Source organism: Danio rerio, chromosome 13 (genome assembly GCF_052040795.2).
Source record: "Danio rerio strain M-AB ecotype USA chromosome 13, GRCz13ab, whole genome shotgun sequence".
Taxonomy (NCBI): Eukaryota; Metazoa; Chordata; class Actinopteri; order Cypriniformes; family Danionidae; genus Danio; species Danio rerio.
Genome location: NC_141033.1, coordinates 43804766 through 43828911, shown reverse-complemented (window position 1 = coordinate 43828911; position 24146 = coordinate 43804766). Strand labels below are relative to the sequence as shown.

Genomic DNA, 24146 nt, shown 5'->3' with positions numbered 1-24146 from the left:
AATAATAATAATAATATAGTTGCAATCAGAATTGACATCTTTTTTCTTTTTCAAATATTTCACAAATGATGTTTAACAGAGCAAGGAAATTTCCTTCTGGAAAAAGTCTTTAACTAAAAAAAAATCTAGCTTTATTTCAGCTAGAATAAAAGCAGGTTTTTTTTTTTTAACCATTTTAAGGTCAAAATTATTAGCCCCTTTAAGCTTTATGTTTTTACGATTGTCTACAGAACAAGCCATCATTATACAATAACTTGCCAAATTACCCTAACCTGCCTAGTTAACCTAATTAACCTAGTTAAGCCTTTAAATGTCACTTTTAGCTGTATAGAAGTGTCTTGAAAAACATTGTCAAATATTATTTACTGTCATCATGTCAAAGATAAATTAAATCAGTTATTAGAAATGAGTTATTAAAACTATTGTTTAGTAATGTGTATAAAAAATCTTCTCTCAGTTAAACAGAAATTGGAAAAAAATAGCAGGGGGTTAATAATTAAAAAAAAAAAAATATATATATATATATATATATATATATATATATATATATATATATATATATATATATATATATATATATATATATATATATATATATATATATGTGTGTGTGCAAAAAAAAAAAGCCAAAAATAGAAAAATATGCTTCGGGGTTCTTTTTTTTTTGGTGCAAAATATAATTTTATAATCTGTGTGCTTCTGATTTGTGAGATTCAGCCTTTGGGTATTGGAATGCGTTGTATTTTTCTGTATTTTAATTTTTTAGGATATAAAGTAGAAGTATTACAGCATTTTTTTTTTGCATTTGAAGAAGATAGATCCCCCCTAATCCCCTATATGTGTTTTCAGTATTTTGGAGCGGTACGTGCAGGATCAGATCCCCGGTGCTAAAGTGATAGTGGAATCGATCGGGCCGCGGCGGCACGGTGAAGGTTATGAACTTGAAGACTACTCAAAATCAGACCTGCAGGTGTACGCCATCGACCCGCTCACCAACAGAGCCATCTCCAGACAAGAGCTCTTCAAGTAAGACCAACGCACACACATACACACACCTCAAGAACATAAAGAAGACCTCTGATTTTGAGTTCTGCTGCTGGAGTGACATTGACATGCAGTTTAAATCTGGCTTGCAACATTAGCTGATCCTCTTCCCTAGTGTTCAAACTATACAGTGGTCTTTGCAGGAGCCCACTTTTTTTTTTCTTTTTTTTTTTTTTTTATCGTGAGAGTCCCTTGCCACAAGGATGTAGGCTATCGACCTTATTCTAAAATGTGGAAGTGCGTCTGTTTTCGCGATTGTTTTAGAACTTCCAATTCAGTCGCCTATGGGAGAAATGACTAGGAATAATAAACCGCAGAAAACGGTTAAACTACTTGCTCTACAAACAAACGTTTGCATGACTTTACAGACCAAGTAGAATAATACAATAAGAAAATATCAGTTTGCAACATCAAACAGCAAAAGGAGCAGTTTTTAATGTCAAAAAATGTATGGAAGTGAATGAGACTGGAAGTCTCAAGCCAAAAAGATTCAGATGGCTGCTCCCACGAAGAATAAGTTGAATAAAACACTGTCCTTAAACAGCAATGTATAAACAATAAAATCTATAAAAATAAAACAAATATTTATATAATTGTAACGAATATTACAATATAGATTAAATTAACTAAATACCATAATAGTTTTGGTTTACTTTCTCGCCAAAAAACGCTTGCATTCCCATCAATAACTTTCTTTGACTCTTGAAAATATCTTTTAAGGAATTTATTTTTGGCTTCACAAACAACAGCAGCCTAAACAACAGAACATCATTGTCTAATTTCACCTGCAGTGCTTCTGTGACAGGAATACATTATTTACAGTATATAAAATCAACGGATATGTTTCACTTAACAACAAAATAAATAACCTCGTCATGTAACCTATCATTTATATATTCACTCTCTAAGTTCGAGAATATGGCACTAAGTACAACATATGCAGTTTTTTTTTACATAGGGCTATAGAATGTTATGGGATCTCACTTTTCACTCCAGTAAATTATAATCACAGATTTGAAAATGAAAGAAGCACCATTGAAAGGGGTTCAGTTTTGTCAAGTTTACCCTGCTTTCAGCTTAACTGTCCAATCTTGATTACAGCAATGTCACAGTGTATAAAAAAAACATTGTGTTGGTCTACTGAGAGAAGCAAATAAAACGAAACAACACGTCACATCATTTATTTCGGAAAAGAATAAGCAGTGTCTCAACATCCGTATAAAAACATCTGGCTGTTAGTGTTTGACATGACTGGACTGCTCAGCAGCGCCCCCCACACCTGAAAAATAACAGATCATAATCAGAAGTAACTCTAGTCATTGGTAGATCTTGACTGGATTTTTCATTACTATTAGGTAAATGACTCATCCAGGTAGTAAGCAAGTAAAGAAAATTAAAGTGGATTGAATAATAATAATAATGTATTATAAAGAGTTTGGGTGGAAAGGGGGGGGGGGGTAGCGTGTTATTTATTCATAGTTTTGAATGACTGTTTGTTTAAATATTTTAAACGACTTTCTCTTCCTGTAGTTGTTTTAGTTACAGTTTAATCAATTATATTTTGATTATATTTTGTGATTTTTTTTTTTGGCTTTATGTTTTGTGTTTATTTTGATGACTTTAAAACATTTTAAAAATAGAGTAAAAATACAGCTACTGAGAGTTTCAATTGCTAAAACTTAATGTAAATTGAAAACTGAAAGGCAGAAAACAAAATGTTATTCATTTATGTTCTTGTCGGCTTAGTCCCTTTATTAATCCGGGGTTGCCACAGCGGAATGAACCGCCAACTTATCCAGCAAGTTTTTATGCAGCGGATGCCCTTCCAGCCGCAACCCATGTCTAGGAAACAACCACAGACACACATTTACACATACACTCATACACTACAGACAATTTAGCCTACCTAATTGACCTGTACCACATGTCTTTGGACTGTGGGGGAAACCAGAGCACCCAAAGGAAACCCACTCAGAGGAAACCCACATGAACGCAGGGAGAACATGCAAACTCCACATAGAAACGCCAACTGAGCCGAGGTTCGACCCACCGACCTTCTTGCTGTGAGGCTACAGCACTTCCTACTGCACCACTGCATCGCCTGTATGTGTATATATATATATATATATATATATATATATATATATATATATATATATATATATATATATATATATATATATATATTACTAGAGATGCGTGGATCAGCTAAATGACACCCGAATCCACAGCTTCATACTAATCATCCACCCACCTGCACACATACTTTTATCTGATATAAATATACATATATATATATATATATATATATATATATATATATATATATATATATATATATATATATATATATATATATATATATATATATATATATATATATATATTTAGCAATCTTGTTTCTCCCAGAACGATAGCAGATTTTCCTCTGATGACTCCTTTAACTGAAACTTTGAACAGAAGGCTACTCTTGCACTTCATCCATTATTTTGGGCAAAGCTGCAAAGCCCACTCTCTGCTTTTTTCACTGGTCCACTGCCATGTCCCGCAATTAATCATAATGTATATTTTTATTACCCGATCCGCAGATTATCTGCAGCGCCCACGGATATAACCGATATCCGCATTACTAATATATACTATATATATATATATATATACTTACTTATATACTTGTATATAAAAATATAAGTCATATTTAACAGGGCAGTTACATTTTTCACAGTGTTTCCTATAAAGTTTTTTTTTTCTTCTGAAGAAAGTCTTTGTTTTTATTTTAACCCAGTTAATCATTTAAATTGTGCTTTAATCTCACTTTTAGTGCCTTTCAAGATAGATAAGGGAAAAAATTGTGGCAAATCTACAAAATGTAAAGCTTTTAAAAGCAGCTGTTGCCAGGCCTGCCATCCCCAAAAAAGAGCCCTGAAGGCCAGAAATGCAGAATTACACTCCTTGCTGTTCCCTGAGAGTCAGCAGAGAAACATGTCTGGCATCAGGATTCAGCTCAAATGTGTGTTCACTAAGCCAATACACACAAACACACACACACACACACACACACACACACACACACACACACACACACACACACACACACACACACACACTAGAGATAACAGACCACCTGCCTTATTCTGCTGTCCACACACACATCTTCCTCTTATACACCTTTATTTTCTCTGGCTGTGAGACGTTGTGTTTGTTGTGGCTCAGAGTTTACCAGAAACATTTCTTCAGAGAAATATAGACAGGAGTGAAACAGCTGCTGGTGAACTGTGCTGAGAGATGAATTCAAGAGAATGATTGAAATAAGAACTGCAACATTTCTAATCAGAGTTTTAATTGAGTTTTTTCCTTTTCTTTCTCTAAAAACTCAGCAGATATAGGATTGCATGTGAGGGTCTCAGAGGAGAAGCTGAGAAAGTGCAGATTCAAGATGACATCTTTGTTTAATTGCTTTTGTTTTGGAGAATCAGATATTCAGGGAATAGTTGTTGCTGTTGTTGTTGTTGTTGTTGTTTTGTTATTGTTTTCTCTACCAAACTTAAAAAGATATTTTTAGATTTGCAGATTTGGACTTTCAAAACAGTCAGTTTGTCTGTTGAGCACAATGTCCAGGGGCCATATGGCAACATTCTGATGGTGTCGCGAACAAAGGTGAAGAGTAGGGGTGGGGGTGGTGTCGTGGACGAAATTGAAGGGGGGAGTGAAAAAGTAAAACTGTGTGGGCCCCTAGGATCATCCTAAATTTCCTTCCCTAACTTTCCTTCCCTAGTGGTGCCCCTGACAATATCACCAGTATGTCAAATGAATTTTGAGAACTACTGTATATTTTCAGTTTGTATCATAGTTTTGGTTTAGGTTGCAGTGGTTATGTTAGAACTAAAAGTCTTTCATTTCCACTAGTGGAAATTTGTCTTTGGCCTCAAAAAATGTTAATAAGCATCAAACACAAAGCACAACGCAAAGCTTCCTACACCATAGATTACTAAGCCACAACCCTGGCTATAAAACCACCAACAGATTTAGTGTCACAGAACAATATAAAAACTACTTCATGGTCATTAGTTCAATATAATAATTGCAGACGGTATAAAAGATTTCTTTAAAAATTTTGTTTGTTCGTTCATTTGTCTGTTCGTTTATTTTATTTTTATGGAAGTATGCATGTATGTATGTATGTATGTAAAGACTAAAAGTGTCTTAATTTTAATTTAATTTAATTTTAGATTATTTTATTATAATTAAATTTTTGATTATTTAATTTTTAATTTTTAATTTTATTTTATTTTTATTTTATTTTATTTTATTTTATTTTATTTTATTTTATTTTATTTTATTTTATTTTATTTAAATGCTATCACCAAAATAGTTAATCAGTATATTTAAAATGGATTACTGTTGACTGATGTTGATATTGCAGTACATAGTGTAATTTAATTTAATTTAATTTTTATTTAATTTAATAATTTTATTTTTATGCAGGTATGCATGTATATACAGTTGAATCAGAATCAATAGCCCCCCTTATTTATTAGCCCTCTTGTTTATTTTTTCCCTAAATTCTGTTTAATGGAGAGAACATTTCTTCAACACATTTCTAAACAAAATAGTTTTAACAACTCATTACTAATAACTGATTAATGACAGTAAATCAGACACTGATTTTTGCCTTGATGACAGTAAATAATATTTGACTAGATATTTTTCAAGACACTTCTATACAGCTTAAAGTGACATTTAAAGGCTTAACTAGGTTAATTAGGTTAATTAGGCAGGTTAGGGTAATTAGGCAAGTTATTGTATAACGATGGTTTGTTCTGGAGATTATTGGAAAAAATATGTAGCTTAAAAGGTAAAATAATTTTGTCCTTAAGTGGTTTTTAAAAAAATAAAAACTGCTTTTATTCTTGTCGAAATAAAACAAATAAGACTTTCTCCAGAAGTAAAAATATTATCAGACATACTGTGAAAATTTCCTTGCTCTGTTAAACAAAATTCGGGGAAATATTTTAAAAATAAAAAAAAAATAAACAGGGGCTAATAATTCTGACTTCAACTGTGTGTCTGTACTTCTTAAAGTTATAAAACTAAGTTAATTATTTCAGTTTCGTAGTTTTTATTATAGGCTCTTTCATTTTCTTAACAATGTTTTTCATTTTAATTTTGTATAGCTTTTTGATCATATATTTATTTCTACTAAATTTTCATTATTATAGCTATTTTTTGTATTATTTATTATAGATTTTGTTCTCCTTAAACCGCTTCCCACCTATAGCTTTCTTTTATGTGTTGTTCATTACAGTTTTAATCATTTTAAGCATGTTCGCAAAATCTCACTGTATTTATCTGTATTTCTCTTCAGCATTTGAGCAATTTTACTTTTATTTTCAGTTATAATACATAGTTGAAATGTAGTGCAGGAGTAACATGGACCCCTTTTGTGGAACATTTTTGTAGTTTAAACTGAAATCCATCACTAAATTAATTAATCAGTATATTTAAAATGCATTACTGTTGATCTATGTTTATATTGCAGTACCTAATGCATAATTTAATTTTATTTTATTTTATTTTATTTTATTTTATTTGATTTTATTTAATTATTATTAATATTATTATTGATATTATTATTATTATTATTTAATTTTTTATTTATTTATGATATCACAGAAATAGTTAATCAGTAAATTTAAAATACATTACTGACTGAGGTTGATATTGCAGTGCATAGCGTAATTTAATTTAATTTTGTTTTATTTTATTTTATTTTGTTTTTATTTTATTTTATTTTATTTTATTTTATTTTATTTTATTTTATTTTATATAAAAAAAGCAGCATCCATTGAGAAAAATGTATGAATTTCTCTTTTTTTAGAATACCCCTTCACTAATTTAAGCTGTATTTCAAGTATTCCAATTAACACAGAGTTGTAATGTAGTGCATGAGTCACATGGGCCACTTTATGGATCATTTTGTACTTTCTATTTTTATTTAATATGCAGAACAGAAGGACTTTTTTCCCCTTTTATGTTTCATGGAAGAGAACACTTAAACAAGTCTGGAACAACATGAAGGAGATTAAATGATGAATCAATTACCGTCCCTTTAAACACTCTCATCTCGTTTGTAATGTCTCTTTACACCGACAAGAACGTGTGTTTGTGTATGTGTGTTGTTTTGTGTGTCTCTACAGACTGCTGTGATTTCTTCGCCCTTCTCCTTTCATGTTTTCTGCTGGAGACAAGGTTGTTTTCTTGTGTCTCAGGTCATAAAAATCAAAACGCGCTTCTCAAAGCTTTATAGTCTGAGCTGCAACTCGGTGCTCACAAAAGTTCCCCTCAGAAGCTGCTTTTCCCTTTGTCCAGAATCCGTCCGGTCGCTCAGCGAGTGGATGAATCCAATCACACTGCTGGTTTGAAGCCCATTGACTCTGAAATATGATATAAACAGACAGTCATTGTTGTCTCTGACCGCATGTCTGTAACAGCGTGAGTTAAAGCACCCTGTTTCTTTACACGATTCACACAGATGAAGGACTGCTGAGGCAAATCAGGGATTGAATCAGTATGTAAGGATTGCAAATTATAATTAAAAATGAAACTAATAATACATGTTTCTATGCTTCAGTCAATCTTTAGAAGCAATCTTTACCATTTAGTGTAACATGCAGTGAAAAATGCAACCAGCATTCTTCAAAATATCTTATTTTATGTTCAGCAAAAGAAACTCATAAAGGTTTAAAACCATATGAGGGAGAGTAAATTTTGAGGTAATTTGCATGTCGAGGTAAACTTTACCTATAGGGGAGTAAACTGAAGTGAGTGAGTGAGTTTTCTAATACTTGATTCTGACTGGTTTTCAGTGTATGGTATAAAGTGCATCTCAACGGTTGTTATCTGGGAATAACATACCTTGGAATTGTGTGACTGAACGATCAAAATCAAGTATTCCAGAGGGTCTCATGATAATCCCATAATAACAACTTTAATAATAATAACATAATAACAAATAACAACAGGCTTCTGTGGGTACTTTGAATCATCAGTCAGTGAATACATTCACATCCATATTTATATACTTGTCTTTTTTATATACTACTGTTTTTGACATTTTGGCACCATCTTGTGAATAATATGTAGGTTAGTGTATGCTCCATTCAGCTGTTTTTGTCAGCATTGCCTTTAATTAAAGAATTAATAAACTATTATGGCTCAGAACAATGTTTTGCACCTAATGTTTACATTTTGTGGCAAGTAGCCATGTAATAGGAGGAATAAAGTACATCCAGTCAGTTGTTTTCAAATCTTTCATAGTCTTATACAACAGCTGTCCACTTCGGATAAGCCTGTTAGTCTGTATTCTTGTGAAAACAATTTCCAGAATGTGCATTATCTTTTACTTATTTCATAATTATCATCATATTTTTTCATCATTTATTTAATGTTAACTAAATTTTAGATTTTTTAATGTGTTTCCTGATTTTTCATGTTTATTAAAATTGTACGTATTATTATTTTTGCCTAAATATAGTAATTTGCATGTGCAAAGTTTTGGAATGGAATCTTAAGTAATTTTTTTGTTCTATTTTTTTTTCCAGTTTTCGTTTAGTTATATATATATATATATATATATATATATATATATATATATATATATATATATATATATATATACATGTTTTATATATATATATATATATATATATATATATATATATATATATATATATATATATATATATATATATATATAGCATACTATATTAATAAAAATATAAATAATTTTCATTTTATTCTCACTTCATTAAAAGGCCTGGCTCTTCAAACATTATTAATAATATCTATCGATTTGCACACTTTATAGCTTACAAATTATGGGCCCTATAATACACCCGGCACAAAAAGGTGCAAGACGTGTTTGGTGTGATGTGTTACTATTTTTAGACCAACACAACCCTAATTTTTACACTTTGCACTACGTTGTTTAAATAGTAAACAATTTGCACCGATTTTTGGACTCTTGCGTGTTCATTCATTCATACATTTTCTTGTCGGCTTACTCCCTTTATTAATTCGGGGTCGCCACAGCGGAATAAACCGCCAACCTATCCAGCATATTTTTACACAGCGGATACCCTTCCAGCCGCAACCTGGAAGGGCTCTGGGAAACATCCACACAAACATTCACACACACTCGTACACTACAGACAGTTTAGCCTACCCAATTCACCTGTACCGCATGTCTTGTGGGGGAAACCGGAGCACTCGGAGGAAACCCACGCGAACGCAGGGAGAACATGCAAACTCCACATGCTAAATGAGCCGAGGATCTAACCAGCGACCTTCTTGTTGTGAGCTGACAGCACTACCTACTGCACCACTGCATCGCCCTGACTCATGGGTGTTCCAGTCTAAAACAAGTGTTAAGGTGCATTGTTTGTGTGTTGATATTTTAAGAAACTGAAAAGTGCAATAGACCAGCTAAAAGTCCAGCGCAGAGCTCGTTATTTGTGCACCCTTAAACATGTACACATTGCTTAATACACACAGGATGTACAGCAACACACACATATCTTTACATATGAAAAAGAGTTAAAGGGTTAAAATATTACAAAACCATTATTTACTACATAAAAAACACTGCCTCCATGCCTTCTTCATCTTGTGGTTTTTTTTTTTTTTTTCAGTTTATTCGTGACAACTTGCACTTGTATAATGTTATTATTATTATCAGTATTATTTATTAAATGCATATTTATATTTGTTTTAATAAAAACAAGCGTAGATTTGTCCACCTGTTGGGTTTAGACCACACGAATTTGATGTGTGTTTAGATATAACTCAGTTTTTTTAACCACACTTTGTTACTATTACTAATTTATTAGTTTCCTGGAAATTAGAACTTAATTTAGAAATAGTTTTAAAACAAATAGTTGCGCTTAGCAAACTAAATTAAATATGTAGGCCAATTTGTGTTTTCAGTGGAGTGCGTACAATTCTGTTTCCTTATTCACAAAAGTAAAGAGTAAAAGTAAAGAGAAAAAAAGTAGAAAGGGCCAAATGGAGGAGTCTCATTCTTTATTTTCGCTGCAGATGGTCTGTTGAACTGTTTTCTCACTAGTGAAGGGTTAAGTTTATCCCCTTATTAAGTCCGCCATGTAAATACCAAATGTGCCATGGTGTGACTCAAATGACTCTTAAAGAGAATGGGAGAATCTAATGGGTTAAATGCACGTTATGCTCAAAACACACCTATAACTCATTAAGAGAATAAGCACAACCCTGTTAGACCATGCGCCATAGCGCAAACCATATTTTCCATCCTTAAAATAGCAAAAGTTATTTCAGACATGCCCTTAATGCTTTTGGGCCATGCGCTTTAGACTATGCACGTAGACCGTTAAAATAGAGCCGTATGACTACATTTATTTACATTTTCAAATAGCATTATGGGACATCCATCTATTCTCCGAAAAAAAAACACAATAAAACGTCAATAAAACACATTTTAGGGACACATGGGCTTTTTCCGGACCTTAATTTTGTTTCATCAGTTCGTAACAACAAGACGAGTAAATTGAATTCAAATGAAGTCCTTTAAACAATCCACTATTCTGATGAACAGCAGTCACATGTGAATTCAGAGTAGTTCCTTAATGGATCTTGAAAAGTCCTGATCTCTTCATCCGTATCTCTTGTATAGGTTGTGTCTTTTTGAAAACACACAGATTAATAACTCACACACATTCTTTCATCAATCAGTCTTCATACCTGGACCATGGATTGTGTGTTTGAACAGTTCTGTTTACCCTCTTCTTCCACTTAAATGCTCTGTCCTTAGACGGCTAATAGCTCCAGCACGGACACTTATAAAGTACTTAACCTGCAGATCTTTGTAAACATTATTGATCATAAAAAGTGATTTTATTTTTCTCCACATGATGACAAGAGTGGCTGTGGTTATCAGCTGAAATAATAACTCCAGCTGAAGACATTTAACCATGCAGGGTGAATGAGGATTTGCTCATCATGTTGCCTGGTAACCTGTAGGACGAGCGGGAAAAAGGCTAAATCCAGCTGAACGCTTGCTGTCCTCATTAGCAGATTGTTGGCTCCCGATGCTCTGCTGGAGATGTTGTGGATTGACACTGAATGTTTTCAGCATCTCGCTGTCAGTCAGTCAGCTCTCTTCAGGTCAGGATAGTAGAAACAGACGGGGTTTGTGTGAGGAAATACTTAGTGTTGTGTTGTCCTGAAGATGTTTGTTTTGTGATTTAAGATGTGCTTGCTATGCAGGTACATGCTGTGTTTGTGTATGAAACAGATCCAAAGCATGGGACTTATAAAATATGGGTTTTATGTTATTTATAAGGAACACCACAAGCATTTGACATTTGACATTGACATTTATTTTTACATAGATTTGTCAATTTGTATTTTTTGGTTTTGTGCTGTCAGAGGCATTTCGGAAATATGGATAACATATTTGGAAATTGATAACAAGGATAACAAAACAAATTCCTAATAAAGCTCTTTTTGATTCTGGTTTAAGATTTATTGAATACCATATTTGTTTTGTTTTGTTTCTCTGACAAAACTCGTCTATCCTAGTTGTAAGAGCAACAATCCAGTTGATTATTTGGAAAAGTGGCAGCAGGTAGATTTTTCAGATGAATCATCTGTTGAACTGCTTGCCAATCATCACAAATACTGCAAAAGACCTATTGAAACCCACATGGCCCCAAGATTGTCACAGAAATCGGTCAATTTTGGTGAAGGAAAAATCATGGTTTGGGTTACATTCAGTATGGAGGCATGTGAAAGATCTGGAGAGTGGATAGCAACATCATCAGCCTGCGGTATCAAGACGTGTGCTGCCCATTACATTACAAACCACATGAGATGGCAAATTCTTCAGCATAATAACACTCCTTCTCATACTTCAGCCTCCACATTAAAGTTCCTGAAAGCAAAGAAGGTCAAGGTGCTCCAGGATTGGCTAGCCCAGTCCCTAGGCATGAACATTATTGATCATGTCTGTGGTAAGATGAGGGAGGAGGCATTAAAGATGAATCCAAAAAATCTTGATGATCTCTGAGATTCCTGCAAGAACGCTTTCTTTCCCATTTTAGATGACGTGCATAAATGCAGTCCTCCAAGCTCATGGGAGTCACACACAATATTCATTCTTTTTCCACTGCACCATGACTTTATATTCTATACTGGACATTATTTCTGTTAAGTGACAAGACTTTTGTCTAAGCAAAGTCAGACCTTACTGTCCTAATTAAATAATTTAAAATCAAGGCATGATCATATATATATGATCTATATATGATCATGCCTTGATATATATATGACCCACCCTCCTCCTTCCTTAATCCCAACCAATTTCACCGATTGACCTGCCAACCCACTTACTTCCCTAAACCCAACCAACAATTTACATAAGCCGTCTAGAAAAAGAAAAATCCTTATCTGATTTTTACCACGTTTTTGGATTTTACCATATTCTCACCCTGTTATGAACTTGTTTACTTTATTTTTTGGATTCTGTTTTTGCCTTACCTGATTTCTGGAACCGCTCTTCCCCGGACTTGAACAAGGTCATCGTCATGCTCAGCTCCTTTCTGCGTCTTAAGTCCGCCGATGTACACGACGAGCTAACTGGACAAACTGGTTGCAGCTGGAAAGCCCTCCTCTTAGAAATGTGTTTAAAAAAAGTCTTCTCTCAGTTAGACTGAAATTGGGTAAAATTTAACAGGAGGGGCTAATAATTCTGACTTCAACTGTATATGTGTATGTGTGTGTAAAAGGGGTGAATGAGTGCTCTTCTTAAGGGTGCGTGCTCAAGTGCTCCGGGGAGATGGTGAAGACTGGTGAGAGTTCTGTTGTTGGATCGGTCACGAGCTGGATTCGGCTGTGGGAGAGACAGAGAGAGACAAGCGTTAGCGCAGGGAGTCATGGGGAAATGAAGCTCAGTTACCTCCTGTGTGGGGCTGGCTTTTATCTCTCCCTGGCTGATGAGGTCCAGCTGTGAGCGATCCGGTGCTGATGAGTTTCCAGCTGGGGAGAATTTGTGACCAGGGCGACGTGGTATCAGCAGACTCGCTACAATGTATATATATCACAGTTGCATATTGTATTTTATTTTATTTGACAATACTGAACTAAAAAAAAGTTGCATTACAAGTCATAATGTCATTCTTTTTATTTGTCCGATTCTTAACATTATACACCACCTGAATAGTGCACGTACTTTAAACTTATTCTATTATTAAATACGTTTTCACTACTATAATAGTTGCATTATTATTACCACTGAAAAAGACTACATGCATTCTGCTTTTTTTCTTTTTATTTATATCAAATATATTTTATTTATATATAACTTTGTGTGTTTGTCAGATTCCTGGATGGCAAGATTCTGGACATCAATAAGGAATTTCAGCCGTATCTGGGCGAGGGTGGGCGTATTCTGGAGATCCGCTCTCCTGATATAGTGGCCACGGTGAAGAAAGCAGCGCAGGCCGTGGGCTACACTGAAGGAGCTCTGCTGGCCCTCGCTATCATCATCATTCTCTGTTGCATCCCTGCAATCCTTATCGTCATGGTTACTTACAAACAGTGAGTACAACTTCAAAAGTGTAATAATAATAGTAATAATAGCTGTTAAATAATGAGTGTTAGCTGTTATTGTAAATTCACATTTATTTTCCATATGATCATTTAATTTTGTTACAAATTACACTGTTGTTATTATTATTATTATTATTATTATTATTATTATTATTATTATTATTATTATTATTATTATTATTATTATCATCATTATTATTATTATTATTATTAGTTGTAGTAGTAGTAGTATTACTATTACTATTACTATTATTATTATTATTATTATTATTATTATTATTATTATTAGCAGTGGCAGTAGAAGTAGTCATAGTAATATTAGTATTGTTTCTATAAATGGTAGTAGTAATTGTTGTATATTAGTAAGCCATGAACATAATAAATAATAATAATAATAATAATAATAATAGTAATAATAATAATAAAATATTTTATTTAAATTAATTTTATTAATAACAAACAAGCTGATTTTATTATTTTTCTTTATTATTTGTTAAAAATCACATTTTCCTCATTTTCTTTCATTTAACAAATGTTAATATATTACATATTTTACCATTTATATTCATAGTACATAAGAAAATACCATAAACAGGCAATTTGTGTCTAAATCCGAATTTTTCTCCAGTAGAAAATGTTGTCGACAGTCAAACTGTGGGAACTACACGTGTTTGCACACACTTAACCTACAGCTAATATTTTACATATGCATTTAATACATAAAGACAGTGTAATTCTCGCACTTTCCATCTCTGAGCTGCTCATGTACATTCCTATAGGCATTTTACTGTACAGTTTGTAACCGCTGAGGACAGGCTGGAAAACACACACACAGTAGGTGAAGGAGATGAGCTCAGTGTGCCAGGTATTAAAATGGCTTTTTTTTTCAGTAATTAGCCATGCTAACAGGCTAATCTCCCAGCCAGCTCTGTGTGAAAGCAGATTAATTATAAGCATTTGTGACATATCCCAGCCATTGGATCCATCCGTCACGTCTCCTGAAAGCCTGCAGCTCCTCCGAGATCCTGACCTTCTGCACACACACCGATGAGCCCGTCACCAGACATTGTGTAAATACATAACAGATGGAGAATCACAGGGCAAACACAAACAGCCAAACACACACACACAGACACACACACTTACAAATATCGCATTGAACAGCGTGTTGCACATGCTATGGCTATGTTTATATTAGTGCATTTCTGTTTTAATATGATGTTTTCGAATTGATTTGATTGATTTATTTGACATGGACGTCACAATTACGCTAGACAAACCATGTGCATTTAAAGCAGACTTGTTTATCAATTCTGTGAAAGAAATTCTCAATTGCTGTTTAACGGAAATATATTTTTCAGCACATTTTTAAACCTAATAGTTTTAATAACTTATAACTTACTTTAATAACTCACCACTTAAGAAGCAATATTTTAAATTATTCCAGGCAAACTAAAAGAAAGGCTAGTTCCAATTTTTTTTTTAAATATATAAAATACATAAAAAAATAATAATAAATAAGTAAATATATATATATATATATATATATATATATATATATATATATATATATATATATATATATATATATATATATATATATATATATATAATAACAATTATTATTAATATTATTATTATTAGTAGTAGTAGTAGTAATATTGCTATTTTTATTATTAATAATGTTATTATTAAGGCAGCAATCACATGTGGTACATGAGATGCATGGGCAATGGTCACACACAACCATCAATCATGTGTTTACATTGAAAAACAATAGAAATGTAGCGCATTGGAAAGGTAAAATGGAGGCTTGACATACAAAATTATATGATGTTAGTTCATACTGCCATTTATTTTTCACAAAATATATACAGTGGAAGGCAAAATTATCAGCCCTCTTGTAAAAAAAAGAAATCTGAAGTGCTGTTTAACGGAGATATGACTTTTTCCCCACATTTTGAAACCTATTAGTTTTAAAAACTCATTTCTAATAGCTCATTTCTTTTGTCTTTGCCATGATGACAGCACATAGTACTTAACTAGCATTTCTTAGGATACTAAGTGAAATTTAAAGGCTTAAATAGATTGATTAGTCAATCAGAAAAAAAATGGGGGATTAAAAATATTCACCTTAAACATTTTCTTTTAAAATTCCAGTCAATTTTTTTAAAGGTATTCCAGGCAAACAAAAGAAAGACTATTTCCTGAAGAAACAAATAATATTTTAATGCTCTTGCTCCATTAAACAACACTTGGGAAATATAAATTAAATTAAAATTAAATAATAATAATTTAAATTGTGCCATCAAATGAATTTCCACTCTACACAACTAAAAACTTAATGATAAATATCAGAAGACAAAAGTAGCTAAAATTTCATGAAAGTGTAACTTATAAAACCCAAATTTTAATGGCATTTATTACAATTAATATTAAATTGCATTACTTTAATATTAAATCACTTTGCTTATAAAAATGTAAGATGCATTGAAAGACAAAAATGCACAGTATAATGCACAAGGATATCCAGACACAGAGTGCCTGTAAACAGAAACTAGCAACGGTTGCCCCGCCTCCGAGCTCTTCTGATTGGTCCACTGCTATGAAACTGACAGTGATGAACAGCACTGCTTGTAAAAGTTTCAACTGACACAGCGTCTAAAAAGGCAGCAGTCACGTGTCATGCTCTTTAAAAGACATGAGTTGTGTGGGCTATATTCACACACATTCATCAATCATGTGTTTACATTGAAAAACAATAGAAAAGTAGCCCATCTGGAAGGAAAAATGAACCCTAATAGTCTTATAAACTAGATTACACATCTAGTATTACATTCTGATGAGAGTAAATCCTTTCATTATTATCTTTATTCAGAAAAAGATTTTAGTAGAAAGTCTGAATGTGTATATAAAATCTATAGTTAATATGCTAAAGCCTCTGAGTGCCAAATGAGCACTTGTATCAGTTGTATTAGTCTAAAATGAGCACTTGTATCAGACTCCAGGTTGTAAGTAATTGAACTTCTGTGACAATGAATAGGTTATATTTTATCTGCCATTTCACTTTCTTCGAACTTAAACAAAACTCAAACAATTGGTCATACGATCAGGGCTTAATGAATCAGGAGTACACACAATGATCCAGAGAAGCCAATCTGAGTGTAAATGTGGGCAATCACGACTCAGTTTTAATAGCTTAAATTTTGCTCTGTCCTCTTTTAAATCCAATGCTGAAGTTTTCAAATCGAAATGGACTCTGCAGTTTTCCCAAAGATCTAATTTTTCAATGTCTGGAATAGTGTGGATGCCATGTGTAACCTTAGCATAACCTTAGCTTTTTATTAAACAATGTAATCATAGCCTAAATAGTTCTTTTTTTAATATTTGACTCCTAAAGATGAAAATTAGAAGTTACAGGATTCAAAGAAACAAGATCTTGCATTTTGGTCTGAGTAATTGCTTTGTGGTTAAATAAGTAATATGGAGAGGCTGTGTGTTTGATAGCCTGCAGGAAGCCCAGGGTCAAAGCCAGAGAGAGTGTGGACGAAATACAAAGATAGGATGGAGATTGAAGGTCATAGAGAAAGGGAAAGAGAAACAGAGGTTAATGCTCAGAGCTGTATTGTTTCTCCACTGTGGAGATGCAGGATAAACAGGGGTTATCCTTCTGTGCTCTTATCACATTTTATCACATAGATACACAGACACACACCTTCAGCAACAGCTTCAAACACAAACAATCCTATGATCTCCATCTTTAACAATGTGGCTTGTGAAAATACAGTTTGGACTACCAATTTAATTATACTTGAAAATCAAAAGCATTATCATTTACTCAATGTGCTGATTAACCCAGTTAACCACAAGTAATTCCGTATAGAAATATTTGTTTCAGATTTGTTTTTGTTTTTTTTTGTTTTTTTGAAAAATACATGCACTGGAAAAAATATTTTCTCATTCAAAGATTTTGTCTTGTTTTGTCCAAATGTTTAAAATTTCTAAATCAATGAAAAAAATATGTAGTTTTGTTTTTTTAGAAATAATAAGTAAACTTTAAATGAGTTTTTTTTCATAAAGTAAGCTAAATTATCAGTCTAACCTTAAATAATCTAAAAAAAATTAAAACAAGATTATTTTACTTACTGTAGAAAATCTCAAGTGCGGTTTAACAGTGATGCCATTTTTTTCAGCACATTTTTAAATCAAATATACTCGTTTTTTTTGTCTTTGCCCTGACGAATAATATTTAACTAGATATTTTATTGACCATAAAAGTTGTTTTAAAAAAATTTAAATAGCTTTTATTACAATTAATATTAAAGTATATTAAGAAAAAAAAATCATGTTGAATTTGGCAACAAATCTTACATACACGGAAACAAATGCTTTTCTTGCTTAAAATTTAAAAAAATATTGTTTTGTATCCAGAAATAATAACTTAAAATGAGTTTGTCCCTAAAGTAAGCTAAATTGTCTGTCTAATCTTAAATAATCTAAAATAATATTATTTCAGACCTTAAAAAAAACTAATTGTTTTACTAACAGTAATTGCAGATTTTTTGTATCTTTATGGGGAAAAATAATTTTAATTCATTATTTCTCGAAACAAAACACAATTTTATTACTTTTCTAAAAAAATGGTTCTTGATTTGAGAATTTGTAGATATTTGAACTAGAAATGAGAAAATGTCTAAGCAAGAAAAGTATTTTTTTGCACTGTACAAGTCAGGTTTTTATTCATTTATTACTGGACTACAGACATTATGTTGTTATATTTTATAATAAACAGTTGAAGTCAGAATTATTAGCCCCCCTTTGAATTTTTTTTTTTCTTTTTTAAATGTTTGCCAAATGATGTTTAACAGAGCAAGGACATTTTCACAGTATGTCTGATAGTATTTTTTCTTCTGGAGAAAGTCTTGTTTGTTTTATTTCGGCTAGAATAAAAGCATTTTTAATTTTTAACACCATTTTAAGGACAAAATTGTTAGCTCTTTTAAGCTATTTTTTTTATATAGTCTACAGAACAAACCATCGTTATACAATACCTTACCTAATTACCCCAACCTGCCTAGTTAAACTAATTAACCTAGTTAAGCCTTTAAATGTCACTTTAAGCTGTATAGAAGTGTCTTGAAAAATATCTAGTGAATTATTATTTACTGTCATCATGGCAAAGATAAAATAAATCAGTTATTACAAATGAGTTATTAAAACTATTATGTTTAATAATGTGTTAAAATAAGCTTCTCTCTGTTAAACAAAAATTAGGGGAAAAATAAACAAGCAGTCTAATAAATTAGGGGTGCTAATTATTCTGACATCAACTGTATATTATAATAAAATCAATAATAGTGCAATAATAGGTACAAAATCAGGATTGAAACATGTCTGACACAGTCTCTTTCATATTATATTATACTTTTTAATACCGCTCCCCTGGTGTTATAGAATAGTTTTGGGTACGCTGTATTGTATTGAATGATGTTGTACTGTATTATTCTACTATGTGTTGAATTGTTCCTGCGCATAATCATCCACTAATTCTCCTTTCCTCTTCCTCTTCCTCTTCCTGTGGCTGCATGTGGACTCTGCGCTCAGATTCAAAGAGTAAGTTCAACTTCTTCTTTTTGATGAATTATTTGCCAGAGAGCTTGTGCTTTCATACCCTCGTTATTCAGTTCAATCCTTTAAAACAGGAGCGTACGAGGGCCAGTGCATGAATTGAGATGAAGAGCAGGGCACATTCTCTCTGATTCCAGCACAATAGCGATGCCTTTGAAAATGAACCCGAAATGACTGGTTTCATGACCTCATAGAGTACAAAGTGAGCCCGGTCCGCTTCCCTTCTAATAAAACACCTCATCTCAGTGTGAAAGGTGTTGAATAACCCATGATATTTTGCATCGCATGAATAAAAAGTGCCGGAACAGTTCAAATGAGAGTCTCCGCTCATATCCAGACCTCATATCCTGCGATAATAGAGCTGAAATGAGACTATTGAGGGAAGGAAACTCACTCTTTTGGGGGTGCTTTTTACAGGAGGCAGGCCGAATGTGCCAAAACTGCCCGTATCCAGATGGCACTTCCTGCGGGCAAATCAACAGGAGGTGGTGGTGGCGGTGGTGGTGGTGTCGTCGGCGGTGGCGGCGCTCAGACCAATTTGTACGAGGAGCTGGGAGACGGTGGCATGTAAGTCAACCTGTCCTAAATAATGCCTTCAACCTTCACAAACGACAGCAGAGAGGTGATTAACATAATGTGTGTGCGCTCATAGATGTTTACAGAAAATGAGAAAGTGTGTGTGTTGACGTATGTGTGGAAGAATGGTTCACCTCAAAAACAGTATTTCTGTCATAAATCTCTGCCATCATTCCCAACTAGGCATGGTACAATCACCTTTTTCAAGGTACAGTATATCAATGTTTGGAAAAGTCAAGGGTTTAAACTGGCCAAGTTTTCTGTAATACCTTTCCTAAGGTATGTGTAAGATTTTTTTATTTACATTTTTTTTTCTTCAGCAGAAAAAAAATATTTAAAGATGTGGTTTTAAATTGTAAAGAAATCTGTGTTTTTTAAAACAAATGAAGACAGAAGAAGTCAATGATTTATTTGAATCATTAAGCCTGACATGTTTTCTGCTCAAAAATATTTTTTAAAGAAATATATTGTGTTCAAAGTGGAAAAAAGTTTTAGTTTTTGATCCAGACAGTTAAAAAGAATATATATTTTAGAGCAGTGAGCACAATACCATGATACTGTGAAACCGTGAGGTTATCATACAGTCAGAATCTGATACTGGCCCATGCCTATTCACCTTATTTTCAGCTGTCGAGTGGGCGCTGCCATTTGAATCTTTTTGTCTCGCGACTTCCGGTCACATTCACTTCCATTCATTTTTTGACGTTAACAACTGCTCGTTACGCTGCTTGATGTTGCAATTTAATATTTTCTTATTATATTATGCTACTTGGTCTGTGTAGTCATGCAAACATTTGTTTGTTGAGCAAGTAGTTTGACCATTTTCTGCCGTTTGTTATTCCTAGTCATTTCTCCCATATGCGACTGAATCGGAAGTTCTAAGACAATCGCGAAAACAGGCGCACTTCCACATTTTAGAATAAGGTCAATTCCCAACCTGTGTAGCTTACTTGGACAAGCAAAATATACTTTAAATTTTTGTGCCAATTTTTTGTAATTATTTGCTAATTTTACTAGAAATGTGGTAACACTTTAGAATAATGGTTCATTAGTTATATATGTATTTACTAACATTAACTAGGAATGAATAATCTTATAAAGCAATTTTTAATCATAGTTCAACATTAACCATAACCAGTGATGTAAAGTAACAAATTACAAATACTCAAACTACTGTAATTGAGTAGTTTCTCAGGAATTGTAGTTTACCAAGTAGTTAAAAATGTGTTCTTAAGTACATTTTAGTGCAGTATTGGTACTTTTACTCCACTACTTTTCTTCAACCTGCAGTCACTACTTTATTTATTTTTTTTCTTGTCTCTGAGGATTAGAAAAATCAGTCCTGAGATAAATCGCATCATAATGAACTACCTCAAAACATGGGCGATTTATAATTGCAGCAAACTGTTTGAAAGCATTAAAAGTGTCCAAGAAGATGTACAAAATCGTCACACACAATGACCCAGAGACTGTTTAGCTGCATGTCACTGATGAGAAGATGACGGATGTTTACTGTATGATGACCGAAATGGCCATATACACCCAGCAGGCACAAGACGTCAACATGACATCAGATCGGCGTTGTACTCCAGCATCGTAGGGACGTTGCATTTTGTTTGGAAATGAAAATTGGGTTGACGTCAGAACTCAACGTCAGGCCGACGTCAATTTCCAATGTCCAACCTAAAACAAACCAAATATCAACGTCTAATGATGTTACAGCTTGACGCTGTGTTGCTGTTACCACTATGACGTCTATCCGAGGATTTTGGTTGCCATACCTGATGAATAAATGTCAGTATTTGACGTCAATAGGACGTTGGTTAAAAATGTTGACTTGACATTGGATTTCGGTCACTTTCTGAAAACCTAAAATCAACCAAATATCAACGTCATTTGACGTCGTTATTGGACAGCAAAATAATGTTGTCCTTAGATGCTGGCTAGACATTGAATTTTGGTAATCTGACATCACGACCAAATTTAACCTAATATCAGTGTCTAATGACGTTGTGTGCCTGCTGGGTAATAACTACAGTAGATGCACTACAGAATACTTCGTGTACACTCACGTTCACAAATTACATGTAAATCATCAGCTTTTTACAGCGTAATACTCACAAATCTTAAGTTCTTTTAAAAGGTCTAATTTTTACTCATACTCTGAGTAATATTTACAACAGATACTTTTACTCTACTTGCACTACATTTTCAGGCAAGTAATGGTAATTTTACCTGAGTATGATTTTTCAGTACTCTTTCCACCACTGACTATAACATTTATGTTACCGAGTTAACATGAAATTACGCTATTTAACTTAAATAATATTAACTAACATTAACAGAGATGAATAAATACCATAATAAATGTATTACTAATTGTTTGTTAATTTTAGTAAATACATTAACTAATGGACCATTATTTTATTGTGTTACTGCAATTTCTTACTAAGTATAGTTTCCATTTCATGCCATTCGTTGTTTTGATGGAGCAATAGTTGTCAACTTTAATTCTTTGTATACATACACATATTCTGGTCGTTTAAAAGCAGTGGTTTTCAACTGACTTGGCCAGGGGAACAAATGTTTATAGTCACCAAGCTATGACACAATAATATTTATTTCCTAAAAAAAATCCCCAAAACATTTCCTACAATTTTTGAAAAATGTAAAACACAATACCATGTTTAAAGCAGCACTGCATCCACCTAAAAAAAAGTCTTTAGTTTTTTAATTAATTATTTTAAGAGGAAGGTTGCGCCTGAATCAGTACCATTATTCTGTTGTCAGTGCACTGATTAGGGATGCGTTTCTTGAAAACAGCCATTAGCCAACTTAGATCACAATTTTTGTTGTTACAATTGTAGTTTAGAGATTTGTCATTCCAACAAACATTTGCAGAGCAAGGTCACAACACACAAAAAAGTTAAATGAACAAGGATCCATATGAACATAACATAATTTAAATCAAGTAATTGTGGGATACCAAAGTCAAATTTATACATTTATACAATTTATACATTTTTAACATTCCCAACAAAATTGTGGCTAGTGAAAATGCCAAGATGGCTAGTAATGTTGGACATTTACTAGCATTACTAGCCACAGTGGCTGGTGATGAAAAACCTAAAGTCAAGGCCTGTAAATAACTTACAAAAAGCAGTCAACAATACTTAAAAGTGATTGAGTTAAATAAACTATGACTAAACAAGATCAGCTTTCTCATTATCAGCCAGGCGTTATTGTGGGGTGATATTTGCACTCACACGCACCAGTCACGTGTGATATTCAGCAAAAAGCACCCATAAAATGATTCCTGCTTATAGTTACTGTTATGGTCCCTAATACAAATTTGACTTGAGAACTACAGACAACGTAACATAAATAAACAACGGTCAAAGTGCTCCAGCTAAATTATTTATTAACATAACATAACCAGCAAAAAAATCCTAAATGACAAGAGATGGGGAGCCCCCCCACCCAATAAACAATAAAGCTGTCACAAACTGTGGTGGCGTGGAGAAATGAGGGATTGCGAGAAGTTCGCTTCCATCTGTTTTAAAGGCCTGATGCCACCAAATCAACCAATAGAAAACTAATAAGAGAAAAAAGACAAACAAGATCAATTTATAGTAATAATTAAGGGCAGGAGTGAACGCCACACACAACACCTCCACCCCCAAAAATGGAGATTGGTAAACAAAACAAAAATACATAAATAAAACACCACCCATCTCCGTATGGTAATACGTGACATTGCATTGGCCAGCACATTATCTTTACCAGCAACATGTTTCATTTCCAAGTTAAAAGCTTGGACAAACAAAGCCTATCTCATCAAAAGTTGGTTAAAATAACGCGCTTCATGAATAAAGATGAGAGGGTTGTTATCAGTGTAGACAGTAATCGGTAGGGCCAGATGGAATCTGTGAACATTTTTTGCTATTTCTGCAGAGAATTTTGGTAAAAATCTGCGGATTTCTGCGGAATTATTTTGGGAGTATCATAACTAAAACCATCATATGTGTAATAAAAAATAATATCTTTTTAAACTTTTATTTAGTGTTTAAAATGCCAATCCAATTAGATTATCTTTATTTGGTAAACAAAGCAAGTATCTCATATAATATCTCTACTAAAAGACAGAAAATATGACTTTACAAACTGATGAACATCAGTTTCAGATGAAGTAAATCAGATGAACATTTTCATATTAGTCAATAATATTTCTGTACTTAATTTAAAAACTGAATAAA

General features: G+C 32.9%; 1 protein-coding gene across 5 annotated transcripts in view; it reads left to right on the top strand.

Annotated features, from left to right (window-relative positions):
* pcdh15a (protocadherin-related 15a) overlaps positions 1-24146 on the top strand; it is a 406352-nt gene that overhangs the window by 342817 nt on the left and 39389 nt on the right. For 2 of the 5 annotated variants that reach the window (NM_001441700.1, NM_001012482.2), the window contains 4 exon segments: positions 850-1026; positions 13456-13674; positions 19291-19299; positions 19732-19881. In NM_001441700.1, the coding sequence (NP_001428629.1) occupies positions 850-1026; positions 13456-13674; positions 19291-19299; positions 19732-19881 (555 nt within the window). 5 annotated transcript variants of the gene reach the window in all.